The sequence below is a fragment of the Drosophila grimshawi genome, unplaced genomic scaffold (assembly GCF_018153295.1).
Source record: "Drosophila grimshawi isolate 15287-2541.00 unplaced genomic scaffold, ASM1815329v1 contig_848, whole genome shotgun sequence".
NCBI classification, from domain to species: domain Eukaryota; kingdom Metazoa; phylum Arthropoda; class Insecta; order Diptera; family Drosophilidae; genus Drosophila; species Drosophila grimshawi.
The window spans coordinates 2102479-2118883 of record NW_025063692.1 but is presented as its reverse complement, the minus strand read 5'-3'; the positions used below and the strand labels follow the sequence as shown (position 1 = coordinate 2118883).

At 39.4% G+C, this 16405-nt stretch overlaps 2 protein-coding genes across 6 annotated transcripts; one reads left to right on the top strand and one right to left on the bottom strand.

Annotated features, from left to right (window-relative positions):
• Positions 1 to 50: 50 nt before the first annotated feature.
• Positions 51 to 3778, bottom strand: LOC6569496 (probable isocitrate dehydrogenase [NAD] subunit alpha, mitochondrial). Its single transcript, XM_001995604.3, has 5 exons — positions 3605 to 3778; positions 2421 to 2588; positions 1718 to 2112; positions 1499 to 1634; positions 51 to 1406 (listed from the first exon to the last, which is right to left on the bottom strand). Exons 1-5 carry the CDS (start codon positions 3629 to 3631, stop codon positions 1068 to 1070), a joined length of 1065 nt encoding a protein of 354 aa, XP_001995640.1. The 5' UTR covers positions 3632 to 3778; the 3' UTR covers positions 51 to 1067.
• Positions 3779 to 4184: 406 nt separating this feature from the next.
• On the top strand, positions 4185 to 14017 carry LOC6569495 (REST corepressor). Of its 5 annotated transcripts, none has more exons than XM_032741345.2 (9): positions 4185 to 4669; positions 5140 to 5491; positions 5572 to 5631; positions 5710 to 5844; positions 5904 to 6118; positions 6203 to 6376; positions 12351 to 12593; positions 12652 to 13575; positions 13654 to 14017. In XM_032741345.2, the coding sequence occupies exons 2-9, from the start codon at positions 5203 to 5205 to the stop codon at positions 13723 to 13725; spliced, it is 2112 nt and encodes a 703-aa protein (XP_032597236.1). In that variant the 5' UTR covers positions 4185 to 4669; positions 5140 to 5202; the 3' UTR covers positions 13726 to 14017. The 5 variants fall into 5 exon arrangements, with proteins under 5 accessions (XP_032597236.1, XP_032597239.1, XP_032597237.1 ...); XM_032741346.2 differs by having other exon boundaries at positions 4186 to 4669; positions 5584 to 5631; XM_032741348.2 differs by lacking the exons at positions 12351 to 12593; positions 12652 to 13575; positions 13654 to 14017 and adding an exon at positions 7695 to 7901.
• Positions 14018 to 16405: the final 2388 nt, after the last annotated feature.

Sequence of the window (16405 nt, the reverse complement as noted above, 5' to 3'; positions counted from 1 at the left end):
GTATCTCAAATTCTCAAATTCTCTCGTATATTTATTGAAAGTTTGCCGACTCGAGTTAACTTTACATTTCTTTTATTGAGTTTTCCATAAATTGCATGACATTTGCTTGTTGCAATTACGGTACGCTTAATTATCAATAACAATTGCATATAATTTATTTCAAAATGTTTTTGTTTTTCGTACGCTGTATAGTTTCAATGATAATAATTATTATTATATTATTATTGTAACCGGCATTATTTTCTTTGCACTCAACTTTCGGCTTGCCTTCGAATCTAATAATTGTTGTGTGTGTGTGTGTGCTTTTGTAAATTGTATGTATGTGTGTGTGTGTTTGTGTGTGTGTGTTTGGATGAGTTTACATATTTTGTGTTGCTCTTGTTTATTTTTACAGTGGATTTTACTACACATCTTTAACAGAACACAAGACGCACAAGGATAATGAAATTAAAAAAAAAATAAATGTCTAAGCACAATTAATAAATAATAATTAAATACAATTACTTTTGTTGGCATATATGTGTATATATATATACATACATATGTACGTTGTAAATGTATAATAATAATCAAACAATAATAATTATATATGGTTTATTTGTTAATTGAATATTTTTGGATGGCGACAAATAAATACTTGACTTTACGCTCATAGCCAAGTCAATTTCTTGAGCTAACAAAATTTGTAACATGCGAAATTTTGGGACCTCAGCTAATTCAATTCAATTAATTGATTTAATAATAATTGACGTATTCGAACATAAAAATACTTTGGGTACCTAACTCTCTTTTTTTGTTTTTGAAAAATAATTTGCTAAATAAAACAAAAAATATTAGAAACTGTCGGCTTAGTTTTGTGAGTGTTGTTTTCTTGTTGTTGTTGTTGTGTGGTTGTTGTTTACTTTGTTGCAGTTGTTGTGTTTGTTGTTGTTGTTTGCTTTTGCTATTTGGTTTGAGGAGCGAGTGTTTTGATGTTGCTTTTAAATACAGCCAAACTGAATTTCTTGTAGTTGTTGCTTTTTAACACTCTGAACAAGTTCGTAATATGCTTGGCAACAGTAGGCAGTTTAAAGCTTGGCGCAGATCTCATTTGTAAACTCTGAGCACTTGGCACGTCCACCGAGATCGCCAGTTAGATATTTGCCCTCCTTGATGGTCTCAAAGGCGGCGCGCTCAATCTTATCGGCATGCGAATTGAGCTCCATGTGGCGCAGCATCATTACAGCGGACAGCAGCAGCGCCGTGGGATTGGCCAGATCCTTGCCAGCAATATCTGGCGCTGTACCATGCACAGACTCAAACAGAGCACCGTTCAGACCCATATTGCCCGATGGCGTCAGGCCAAGGCCACCAACCAGACCGGCACACATATCAGACAAAATATCACCATACAGATTGGGCATAACCTAAAATAGATTAGAGATGATGTGGCATGTAATTATACATTCAGTAGTAGTAGTAGTAGTAGTTGTAGTAATCGCCGTGATCCAACACTTACCAGGACATCATATTTGGCTGGGTTCTGCACCATGTTGAGGCACACCGTGTCCAAGTAACGCTCCTCGAACTGAATTTCGGGGAACTTTTGCGCCATGTCGCGCACACAACGCAGAAACAGGCCGTCAGACATGCGCCTGCCAGAAATAGAATAGAGGATAGGATTGTTTGAATCGAATCAAGTGGAAGTGGAAGTCGAGTTCGCTGCTCGAGTGCTTACATAATGTTCGCCTTGTGCACCACAGTCACCTTCTTGCGATTGTTGTTCTTGGCATATTGGAAGGCGTACTCGGCCACACGCTTGGAGGCCTCCTCGGTGATTAGCTTGATGCTCTGCACGACACCATCGATGATCTCGTGCTCGATGCCAGAGTATTCGCCCTCGGTGTTCTCGCGAATAGTGACAACATCGACATTATCGTACAATGTCTTGTAGCCCTCCAGACTGCGGCAGGGACGCACATTGGCATACAGATTGAACTCCTTGCGCAGAGCCAAGTTCAACGAACGATGGCCCTTGCCCACGGGCGTCATCAGGGGACCCTTCAAGCCGATCTTGTTGGTGTTGACCGAATCGATGGCAGCCTGGGGAATGCCGAATCTGCCATCGGGTCCCTGTGTGCCAATTGATTGAAATTTCCATTTTATTATTTATGTACATATTTGCATAGCGTTGCCACCTAACTATTATTTCAAATCCCAAATATCAATTTCGATTTAATGGACTATTATATTATTATATAATTAACTAATTGTGCACCTGATTTGTGCATTTCCACCTGCATAACTTTCTTACCGATTAACTTAGTTTCGATAACAAGTTACTTCGATATTGATTGTTGCCTGGCTGGCAACTCTCGAAAATTGAGTAGTTGTGCATTTAAATTTAAAACATATGATTTATGTGGGGGGAAATTACTTACACGGACTGGCGTCACATCGACAGCTTCCCACTCGATGGGCACACTGGCGGCAGTGAAAATCTTTTGCACAGCAGCAGAGATCTCTGGGCCAATGCCATCGCCAGGTATCAGCGTTACCTTCTTGCCACTGGACGCATAGCCACGGCTAGCCGCTGGCGTTGTGTTGACCTGCAATAAGAAAAGTCAAATGCAAGAAACCAGTTAACTGTCAATTAAATCAAAAGTTGACAGCACACAACACACACACACAACAACAACAGCGACAACTACACTACACTGTCACGAGACTTATGCATATTTAACGGTTATCAACATGCCAGATGTCTAATTGGTTACATAAGCGACATCATCTCGCATGCAGAACGAAGGAGGCGGCAGCGACGGGGGCTACATAGCTGCAACCGATTGTCCCGTGCGCGTTTTCCCGTTGTTGAGGTTAGAGCGCGCATCTGGCAAGCCAAGGCAGACAAGTGTTGCCAGCACTTTTTTATGCAACTCGTGCAAAAAAAATAAATCAGTAGATAGAAGAGAAGTAATTTATGAGGGTAATAAGATAACTGAACTAATACAAAGTTAGCAAAAACATTGCGATAGGCACACAAGGAGAGCCCCTTTCCCTTCGCCGACCATCGCAGTGGCGCCCCCTTCCGCGCGTACTTGTGTGTTATGTAAAAGGAACTTTTGATTCCAAATTTTTTTTGCGATACGTTTTTATAGATGCGCTGTTGCTCCTCTGGGAGAGCAGTTGTTGGCTTTGAATTTGAAGATGAGGCAGCACGAACCTTGGCTTTAAGTGTTGTTCTGGCCAAGGCCGTTGACTCTGGGACCGCATCACGCGCAGCCCCAAAACCCAATTGCTTGAGCTGGAAATTTTTGTTTTTGTTATTTTTTTTTGCGTAATGTGTTGGCAGCACGTTGGTTGGGTTTGTCGGTAGTAGTAGTGGTTGATTGTTGAAGGGGTGTTGCAGGAATTTTTTTCAATTAAAAAACAAAATCACAGTGTTAGTTTATCATTTTTCTTTCTTATTATTATTAGTTTTGTCCCCCATAAGGCCGCACGTAATCAATGGGATGGGGGAGACGTTGCGGCAGGATGGGGGCGAACAAGCGCAGCACAATGTTTGCTTGTCATAACTCGCAAGCCGTAGTTAATATTATTATGATATTATCCTTTGTATTCTTACAATTTTCTGTATAAATCTAGCAGCCATTGCGTTGAGTTTGATATTTGCACTTGGTTATTTCACGTATAGAAAAAATTCGACACTCGCACGTCTGAGACTTTACTTTGCGCCCGCCGTATCGCCACCTAGCGGAAAACTGGTGAATGTCGAGCAGAGCAAGCCGATACGCACGTTATTGTAATCGAGCAAGCCTAAAAGCGTTGCCACATTGCTTAATATTCACATGCACAGCAATATAAGTGTTTTTCTCTATGATAGCTTAATTTATTGGCTAGTTGCATGAATAGAAAATCCAAAAAATGTTTAAGTACACACAGTTAATGAATATGTATTTAAAATGCGTTTTTGATTCAGCTGGTGTGGCAAGGATTGAACTCAGATTGTACATAAAACATATTGTGGCTTCTCAGATTCGATTTCAAAATTGTTATATTGCAATGGCATCACCAATCTGAAAAGTTATCGACGCACCGCCTCTAGAATACTGATAATTTCCTTTTCAACCTTGCGTGTTACAGCCACAGTTTAAATTAATTTCGGCTCTTGCATAGATTTTGTTCAATATACGATACAAAGTTGTTGTTAATTATTAAACAGTGTTTAAATAAAACGCTCCAATATTTGTGGGCACTGTACGGATAACGCAGTTGTATGTAGCACTTAAGCCACACCAACAATTTACCGACCAACGAAAGACAAAGCTACGCTACGGTCGTACTGGCAAAGTGTGCTGTGAACGGCCAATGCAGAATTGTCATACTCGGAGTTTTTTTTTCGCGTTCAGTTTAGGTTTTAGTTACCTGCGCGCAACAACCCCGTCGCCGTTAGACGTGATTGCGTCCTGCGTTTTCAAATCCAAAACTCAACTAATAAATATCGCTGCCAACAAATGAATGCACTGGCAGTCACCTGGAAGTGCTGCGACTTGTAAATTGGCATTTAATTGTGTAAATACATAAGCGAAAGCAGCATCGTACCCCGTGTATTTCTTTTGTGAGGCGCGCGTCTTCTTTTTTTTTTTTTTTTGCTGGCTGTGTAGTGAAACAACCACGGGCAACATTTAAGGTAAGCTAGATGTGATTTAAATGTGTTTTTTTTACGTGTTTCAAATGTGCACTTTGCTATATGCATCTCAGCTGCTTTGGCCAACAATCACGCACACACTCTCCCGCCAGCTCACACGCACACAGGCGTGTACACACGCGCGAATACACGAACACACACACAGATGCACACAGATATGTATATACAGGCTAGGCACACTCACACACACACAAATACGCACAAACACAAATGTATAACTGTTTGACAGCACACACTACGACTACGGTCGTTAGCGACAAAGTGCTCGCATACATTGCTCAAATGCGCTGCGAATGCTGCCGATTTTCTATTTAATATCCAAATTTTTCATTTCGAAATAAGTGTGTGTAAATGGAATTGACGACAATTCGAGCATATTTCATTGTTTGCTGTGTGAGATCTTGTACAAGAAATTCGAATCTAAATAGAATTGTTAACTTTGCGTTTTGTAGTTGCTCCTTGGCTTGGCCGCTTAATTCCTTGACACGCCAACGGTAGCAAGAAACAACAGCACGATGGAGAAGCAAAATAAACGCTCGCAGCTCATACGCGACAAAATGGTGTTGGCCGAGCGCAACACCAGCGACATTGTGCGCAATGGTCGACGCTCACGTGGACCCAGCCCCAATACGCACACAAGCGGCGCTGGCAGCGGTGGCACTGGAAATGCTCACAATGCTGCTAGCGGCATAGGAGGCGGCGGTGCCGGTGGTGGCAGCAATTCCACAAACGCCACATCAAATGAAAAGGCGACAGCAACCGTACCGGTTGGCGGCACACCGGAGAGCTCCGACGATGATAACTGTAAGAATCTAACGATTAAAATACATAATTCTTATGTTATGGCAATATCACTTACAATTTTATATATTTATCACCTATTGATCTCAACGCAGCAACAAAACGAAATGGCAAATCCAAAGCTAAGCAGTCGGAATACGAAGGTAAGTCCAAAACATCCATCATTCATCAAATATGCATAGTGTACCAGCTTTTGCTTCTTTCTGTTTTGCTTTGACCAGAGAAAATACGCGTTGGACGCGATTATCAGGCGGTGTGTCCGCCACTGGTGGCTGAACCGGATCGCCGGCCGGAGCACATCAACGAACGCGCACTGTTGGTCTGGTCGCCCACCAAGGAGATACCCGACATGAAATGTAGGTGCAAGCTGGGAGATTATTGGTCATTGAATACTAATTGCAAGTTTCAACTCTAGTGGAGGAATACATTTCGGTGGCCAAGGAGAAGTATGGCTATAATGGCGAACAGGCGTTAGGCATGCTCTTCTGGCACAAGCACGATCTGGAGCGTGCTGTCATGGATTTAGCAAATTTTACGCCATTTCCCGATGAGTGGACTATCGAGGATAAAGTGCTCTTCGAGCAGGCATTTCAGTTTCATGGCAAAAGTTTCCATCGCATACGCCAGATGGTAAGCTATAATTTCGACTGATGATGATTAATCAAGTTGGCCGTGTGTCTCTAATCTTACAAATTGTACCTGTTCCATTTATAGCTGCCAGACAAATCAATAGCCAGTTTGGTTAAATATTATTATTCGTGGAAGAAAACGCGTCATCGCAGCAGCGCCATGGACCGCCAGGAGAAAATGATAAAGGCTGCAGTTAAAGAGGGCTCCGAGAATGGCAGCGAAGTGGGCAGCAATGAGGAATCTGATAATGATGACAAGGTAATTATCAGTTAAAACTTAGAGCTCAACAAACAAACGACAAAGCAAGACTCCACTCCCCACCCCCCCTCCACCCTCTTCAAGCCTCTATTCACAAATATTTGTGCATATGCACACATATACACCGACATACACATACACCAACACCCATCCCCATCACACATAAATCATCATCATCATAATCGGCTCTATCTCATTCATGCATAAGTAATTAATTCCTTGAGATCTTCAATCACACTCACCCAGCCCGCAGCCACACTCACCCAGTCCACAGCCACACTCATACACACGCACACACTCATACACTCACGCACACACTCACGCACACACTCGCACACACGCACACACTCACACACACGCACACTCACACGCACGCACGCACCCATACAATCAAATAGAAAAATAATATAAAATGGTAGCAAAAAAGAAAGGATGGCCCTCCTTTTAGTTAGTTCTAGTTAGTCTAGGTCTGTTTTGACACACATCGACACACACACACACACACACACATATATATATATATATATATACAGTTCATTCCAACTAATTATGGGTCGGGCATATATGCATATCTGGCATATCGGTGCGACTTAACGAAAGAATCGTTGCTCTCTTAATAATATATCTGAAATGTAGGCAGTATTTTAGTATTTTATTTATTATACCTGCACACACAGCAGGTTATGGAAAACAGGGTAGTCTTCTTTGATATAGTGTTAAATATTTTGAGAGGAGTATTGTCATTATGATAATTCAAGATAAACATACCTAAAATTCATCATTACAATACATATTAGATACTATATTTGACTTACCAAATTAGCTTAAGAAGCATTCTGGCTAATTGGTGATTCGATTTGAAACTGATTGCATTTTGCAATTGCTTTTGATCCCAAATTATAATTGGAATTATGTACATATATCGTTTTCCGTTCAAGATCTTTTTTATTATCAATATACCTTTATCGAACAATGCCACATTCAATTGCAACGCTGTTGCTGCTTATCACGAGCTTCTATTTTTAGGAGAGCCGAACGAAACGAAAGCACAGATTTTATAGATAACGCTTTCTGTTTGGATACAAATGATTGTTCAATGATGTTGTTCAAGTATGTCTCACGGTGTCTTCTAGCCTACTTACTCACTCACTCACTTACTTTTATTTTTTAAGTTACCCAATTTCGGGAATCTCTTGGCATATGCAACATCATTTGTTGTGTAGTGCAGTGTCGTGGAATGTGTAGCTTAGTCGCGGGGATCAAGCCCATATGATCGTTATATATGTAGATGTATAAATCTGATTCGTTATTCTTTCAGATAATCGCCGTGCCTGCATACATCTCATAAGAACTTAAAGCATATAAGCACCCTACACGACACACATACCACAAAACACCACACAACACCAAACCACACCACACCAAACATTTCATACGAGAATCTGTAGCCAAAACCAAATCATTGACCAGCATCTTTAAGATTTGCCCACACATCAAGAAAAAACTATGTATTTAATATTTGCTAGTATTTCTTTTTTTGGGACATTCACTTTTTTGTTGTCTGTGCTTAGAAAATAATATATTTTTTTTTTAAATATTGACTTTATGTTCTGACTATAAAGAAAGAAATGCGAGCAAAAATAGCAATCAATCAGCGGGACTTTAGACGTAAGGCAGGCAAATAGACTTTTTATTTATACAGATTATAAATACATATATATAAAGATTTATATATAAATATATATATATGTAAAATACAAATTACATAGCAGTATATATAAATATATTTTTTTTTTACTAAATAGTAATTTATATAGAAATCAAATACTAATTTAATGCTTTTATGTATTAAAGTTAAACTAAACTAAACTAAACGATACGAAACAAAGCACAAAAAGCATATCCAAAATTATACATATATGAATTAATAGTTATGCTACATTTATATAGAAGTATATAACTCAAACAGAAAACAATTGATAATATGTTGATAATAATGATAAATATTATTCATGATAATGCTGATGATAATCACACACATAATGCTAATAAATTTCATATATTGTTTGCAAGAAGATTAAACAAAAAAGAACCAACATTTAATTATACGTGTTTCTTATTCATAAGCCATACGGATAAAAGAGCCAAAGATGAAGAACAACAAATGTTCTCAAAAATATATTCTTCAATTTGTTCATTTGGTCTTTTGGATCGATTTGGATTATGTTAATTGTCAGATAAGAGCAGGTCGGCTGTAATCAATTGCGTTCAGCCTGATACAATTACTTTAATTTGAAGCACTACAATTCAAATATGTACACTATTCACCTAATAACACACACACACACATACACGTACACACATACACACACACACTCACACACATACACTACTCCTCACATGCTACCCGTAATTTCCAAGGCACATAGTTAACTGCATTAACTTTTAACTAATTATTGATAAAATATATAATATACACTCACACCATATGTGGCATTCATGTTGCGTATTTTGGATATATTTAGACTTATTATTATTATTGTTTTTGGTTTGTTCCCCGATTTCGTTTAGTTTGCAATTTAACATATTTTTTTATTATCATTTTTCCTCCCCCCAAATATAAAGGACCTTCTTATTAGTTTTCTATGTTGAGTTTGTTCTTGATTCGTTACTCGCTACAATCACTCGTTGCTCATTGGCAAATAAACGAATACGATGCCATTGGCCTTTTCGCTGACTCGTTGCGTCCTCATCGTTGAGCGAGTAGTACTCGTTACTTTTTCAAGCTAAACTCAGGCTAACTTTCCTAGACTTATTGCATCTTTTAAGATACAGTGCGAGAGAGAAAGACAGAGAGAGAGAGAGAGAGCAACACACAGAGAGAGAGAGAGAGAGAAAGTGAGAGAAAGATAGCAATTTGCCACTTGAATCTGGTATATGTATGTATATGTGTACAAATGTTTATGCATGCATCTATGTACACAGGTATATGTATGTATATATATATATATATATATATATGTATATATGTGTGTGTATATATTTATGAATGTGTTTATATGTACGATGTTGTGAGTTAATTTCAGTGTAGAACAGTTGGATCATTAGTCAAAAAACAAGCGAAAATATGTCCTTTTTGAACGTACAAAACACACACACACAGATATATATATATATATATATATATATTTATATATAAGTATAACTATATATATATATATTTATTTATATACATTCACACACATACATTTCACAAATACACATACCAATGCATACACTTATGCGCTTCGCAGTCGAAAAAGCAGCAAAGCGAGTTTGATAAACGAAATAAAAAAAAAAAACAAAATGAAATGAAAAAATGATAAGATAAGCAACGTCAACCACAAGATGAAGAAGAAGCACATTTAGGGAGATGCATTTTGTTTGATCTTCGTTTGTGGTTCGACGGGTGCGGTCGGGTGGGGGGTGGGGTGGGGTGCATGTTAGTGTGCGGGGACTTCAACAGCAGAAACAACTACTACTACAACAGCAACAGCAACAACAACAACAGCAACTACAATTACAACTACAACTACAACTACAACAACAACTACCTCTTAAGTGTTACCAAGTGAACTAAAGCAAAAACCAACAACTGTTTTTTTTTTCTCTTCTCTTTGCATTTAATGTCACACACACACACACGCACACACACACACATATATACACATGTGTGTGCCTGTATATTATGTGGCAACCAATCAAAACCAAATAAAAATCACACCTAAATCGACACTTTGATGTCGTCAAATATCTGTCTGAAACGGACGTATAAACTACCGAATTCGATTCGATAACAAAAAAAAATTAAAAATATATATATATATATATACATATATATGTGTGTGTGTGTATATAATGTGTATATATGTATTCGCTTGCTGCTGCTGCTATTTACGACTGCGTTGGCATATTTAACCAACTCATCCAACGCGATCCCCAACAAAAAAAAAACCACAACAACAATAATGACGACAACAATTATTTCGGTTGGACAGAGGGCGAACAACAACAATTCCACGATAAACAACAACAACAACAACAATAACAATACCAACAACAATAACAATACCAACAACAACAACACCAATAATAATAATAATAGCAGCAGTCCCAATTCTGGAACGCCTGGCAGCAATGGAAGTGGCACAAACAGCAGCAGTGCAGCAACAACAACAGAAACAAACAGCAGCAACAATAACGGCGGCGTTGGCAGCAGCAGCAGCAATAATAGCAACACCAACAGCAACAGTAACAGCAACAGCAACGATCTGGATACGGAGCTGTGCATTTATACGAATTCGATGGGCGACGATATGCTTGGATTTACTCTGCCCGGCTTTCATCTGCAATACGATAATGATGATATTGAGAATGATAATATCGGTGGCAACGATAATGGCAATGGTAATACCAACAACAACAACCACAACCACAACAACAGCAGCAGCAATAACAACAATGGCAACAACAATCGACGCGTTGTTGTGGGCGGTTTCTGCAAGAATTGCAATGTTGTCTGCTACATTTTGTTCGATTCGCCATTGGGGCGCATGTGTAAAAGTTGTCACACGCATTGGAGGTAGATATTCCTGTATTCCAATCTATGTTAAATATATACAACACAAAAAAAAAAAAATATAATAAAAAAAAAAAACAATAACTACAAAATGAGCTAAATATGTTGTTAAAATCTCAAAGCTAATGCTAAGTTTTTCTCTCTCTCTCTCTCTCTCTCTCCCATTTTTTCTCTACCTGAACCCGTACAAAAAACCGAAAAAAAAAACAACAAAAAATTAAACAAAAATGTTGCATTACCTGTTGACCAACAATATGTCCAATTACAAATCAAATACACACACACACACACACACACACACATGCATATATACATACATACACACATACATGCACAACATTCTCATTGACTTGCATTCATTTCTGTTGCTTGTGTGAACCGTTCTCGTTTCGTCCCCGTCCCCGTCTCCGTCTCCCACCTGCAACGCTTTCATTCGCTGCTCTGACACAGACGTACGGGCAATCGGCGTCCCATCTCCGGCCCGGACAGCATTGCACTAACAAAACGTTCCACACACACCAGCGCCGCTGCTGCCGCGGCAGCTGATCGCTCCAAGCGCAAACCGCCACGCGGCATGTATATCAACCACGATGATCTCACCGCCTTGGCCGGCTGCAAAAATCCATTAGAATATTTAGCCGAAGGCGATCGTAGAGTTGCCTCCCTTATGGCCGAAGTAAGAAATTCCTCTGTAAGCCTTAACCCCATACCCATCATCTTTTTGTTTGTTTGTACTTGCTGCCTCCTCGCTTGGTACTAATCACGATTCCAAATGAGAGATTCCCAAATTTCACATGCTAAAATCTCAAGCCCCAAGCTTAGTTCCAAGTCGTCCAACTATTGGTTCTCAGTATATTATGTGCTTTGGTCTTTTATGTGTTGTTTTCTCTCAGCTTAGTTGTGTTTCAGCATCTTTATTAGGCTCTACTCCTTAATGTGTACACCTGGAAATGGTGCAGCTGTAGCCGATTCGGGAGACATTTTAACAGATCTAAAATAAAACGAGTTAATAGCGAAATAGTTGTTTTATATTTGAAATGATTTCCTGATCAGTTGCAACTTTTGAGCAATTGTTTTTCTCAAGCACCGATTAGATGAAATCGAAAATTCGATAGATGATTTCAAATTGAAATTGGAAAAAGTGAAATTGTCAACCAGGCTTGGATTGCATGTGTTGTTTATTTTTTAATTGGTAGTAGATGTTGTCCGTAATCCCGCACCAAAACATACACACACTCGCACACACACACACATATGCATACACACACATATATACGCATAAAATATCACACACACACACACACTCACACACCAGCGAGACAATCGACTCACTGACCCGACTCGACCCAATTGCAGATACAGAAGAATAGGCAAACGATGGAACAGCTGGACAAGGACTGCAGCGAGATTAATCCGGATGACGGAGCAGGAGGAGGTGGCGGCAGCGGCGGCGGCGGAGCTGCCACTGCTGCTGCGACCATCAACACGGTTGCCAACACTGAAGCAGCCGCTGCTCAACCCCGCATTTCGGCCCGTTGGACACCAGATGAGATTCAAGTGGCGCGGCTCGCGCTGCGCGACTATGGCAAAAACTTTCCGGTGCGTGGTGCATTAAATCTGATGCTGTTAACATTCTAATGCTATATTTTCGTTTCAGATGATAGCCAAAGTGGTGGGCACGAAGACGGAGGCGCATGTGCGCACTTTTTATGTAAACAAATGCCGACGCTACAATCTCGATCAGATTGTTAAGGAGCACGAAGCGAATGCGTCCACCAAGGCGGAAGAGTCGAACGTCGAGGAGAGCAGCGATGCTCAAGCTGCAGTTGCTGGACCTGCAACTGCAACTGCAGCCGTAACTGCTACTGCTGCTGCTGCTACCACTGCGGTGGCTGGTGCCAGTGCCAATGTGACTGCAGTGGACGGCGCTGCAGTTGTGGCCAGCAAATCGACAGCCAACAACGATGCTAGCGAACCCAGCAGCCAAGAGTTGTCCAAAAAGGAGGAGGCAGCAACAGCAACAGGAACAGCAACAGCAACAGCAGCTGCATCATCATCATCAACAACATCATCAACAACATCATCAACATCATCATCATCGAATGCCAGCAACACAAAGAAGAAGCCAGAACTGATGAATGCCGCAGCAACAACCATTGCGCCGAAGACAAGCGAGAGTGCAACTGGTGCAACAGCAACTGCACCAATTGCTGCTGCTGCTGCTGGGAATGCCAATGGCTCTGCAGCAGCATCTGCTAACAAGTCAATAGCGGCGATTACCAACGCGCCAACCATTACCATTGTGGATGAGTCAGATACGGCGACCAGTTCCAGCAGCGATCTGGCGAACAGCAACAGCAACAGCAACAGTAACAGTAACAGCAACAGCAACAGCAACAATACTCCGCAAACAGCTGCCAATGCCAATTTGGGCACATCGGGCATTAGCAGCACGACGAGCAGCAGCGCACCAGCCAAATCATCATCGACGAATAGCAATCACAACGATGCTGACAGCGAGGAGTCGTCCGCTTCGCTGAAATCAACTGCCGTCGCGGTTAAGCGTGACAATTCCCAATTGGTAGGTTAAACACACACAAAACAATCAATCGCTGTCAATTTATCGCTGACGATTGTCTTTCAATATTTATTTAACCAGAACGACACTATCGAAATGCCGCCAACCAAAAAATTGATGCTACCTGTCAGCGCCGAGTTCCTTGCCAAGTGAAAGGTGCACTGTGCGCTCGCAACGAGGAATACTGAGCTGGTCTGGTCACAGGCGGATATATCGCACAACGATATATCTACATCTATATACAACTATCGTTATATCGGCTAGCCGTTAAGCCCAAAGGTTGTGGTGTGTGTGTGTCTACATTTTAATAGATTAGTCTTTTTTTTTTTTTAGCTACCCAAGAACTCTATTCTTAATTTGTATTTTAAGGACTTTAAGGAGACTTATCTGCTGACACACACACACACACACACACACACACACAAACAAACATTTATAGATTTGGTTAATTAGTGGAATGTTTATTTTTATTGTTTCGATTCTTTTTTCTATTTATCCAATTGAACAGGGACCGTTCTAATTATGTTTTTTTTTTATTATAAATATCACGAATGATTCTTTTTTTAAATTGATGTATTTACTCACATATAGAATGATTATTTATATGTATGGAAAAGAGCTTATTTTAGAAAATTAAGTTCATCAAAATACAATTAATTTTAATTTTATTTTTTGTTTTTAAGATGTTTTTGGTCTCTAGAAAAAATAATAATATTGGCCTGAGTTGTTTTCGTAAAAATCAAGATATAATCATTATTACTTATGCACAAAAGTCCAGAAATGAAAAATCAATAATTATAAATAATCATTACTTGCGGTTCCTGCTGAGTTTCAAATATGCATTCTACAATTTGTTTAACATTTCACGTCTTCACACGTTGATTTGGGGTGCATTTAACAATGATGAATACTAGTTGGTAAACCGTTTTTTCTTCTTTCTTTAAGACATCACAATCGCACGATATATGATATAGACTTGAGAGCAGTCTGATCCTTTATCGACTAGGTTCTTTTTTTATCCTCATTTTTTGATTCCATGTATATATACACACATATATATATATATATATATATATATATATATATATATGTTTGCAAATGAAGACATTGCTCTTAACTGTAGATGGAAACTAGCAATTTCAGGCGTTTCTAGTTTAGAGGAATGTCTCCTAATTTTACACACGCAGACGGGACAAGAAAGATAGACACACATCGATAGACAGACATAGATAGACAGACATAGATAGACAGACGTAGATAGACAGACAGACAGATACACAAATGGTTTTGCTGGATGACTGCTAAGAAGCAGCAGATCCATTTTCAACACAACAGGACAAGAGAAACGAGAACAGACATGCAACTGCAGTAGAGAAAAAGTTACTACTACAAATTATGTATTTAATAAATATAATATTAATATTAATATTAAAAACGTGAATATTGTATGATTATAAAGTGTTAAACCTAAAACTCACACATCCAACATTTTTTTTCTTGCTGTAATTTAGCATAAATATATATATATATATATATATATATATAAATGTATGTATGTTCGTTTGGGTAACGCTTGTGTACAACAACAACAACAACAACTCTCACATAAACACACACAACACACACATACAGACAAAACAATAACAACACACACTCCACAGAGCATGACGGGTGTTTATTATGGTACAATTTTCTTATATGCATATATATGATACATTAATTTTATTTTTAGAACTTTTAGAACATTATTCTTTTTCGTGTTTGCCTTTGTTTTAAATAAAAGTATATACATATACACACACACACTTACACACACACACTTACACACACACACTTACACACACACACATGCTAACAAAGTGTATACAACAAGCGAAAAGCCCGTCGAAAAACATAAATAAAAACATATTATAATTAATAGATGTATGCGCATTTTCATTACAAATTACAATAAACAATAAAAGCGAGTTGAGAACAAATGTAACGAGGCACATCCGTTCGATAGACAATTCCAATTAAAGTCCAAATCGATTATTGATTCTTCTCTACTCTTTCTAGGCGCCATAATAAGTCTGAGCAAACATCGAATCAGACGAGTGGTTTAACGAGATCTCAGCCCAAATGGGCTGATAGTCAATAATATTGCCTTATTCGACTAGGCTTTTAATTTTGTTGTTGCTGTTGCTTGAGAGAGCTTTCATCGATTCCCTCCCGAGCTTCTAGTTGCTTTGTAATTCTGTAAAAATGTATAAAAATAGATAAATTCAAAATTACGGAAATAAATGCAAGACGATAAATTGGATGGGATGTCTGCTGTGATTTAAATATTGGCAATAGCTGAAGTTTCATTTCTTACCTTGACCGTGGTCAGTTGCTTTAACCTTAACCCAATCACAGTCACCGCTGCCACATCGTGCGAGCTGCAAGGAGCTGATGCCCCTAAATATGCCCACCGGTCATCCTCAACGTCAACGATCTATTAAATTACAATGCTTTCGCTGCATCGATCTGCATGTCGGTGTTTATTCTATTCCAATAAAGGCACCTTTGTACAGGAGCTGGACAACTGGCATACAACTGGGTCCCATACGCCATGCAGTCGCAACGAGGTGCATCAGATTGTGGAGCAACTGGGCTGGCAGTTCGCAGATAACAGTTGTCATTTGACGAGCACTAATCAATTGTAATCACTTCTTGGATGCAGCGATGCGATTTATCTGCGGCCCTCAAATACCCAACTGGATCATTCGTCTGGCCTACTTTGTGTGCTGCGTGCCATTCCTCGAGCGTTGCCTGTCGCCCGACTGGCTCACACCCAACTGGATGGATAGAC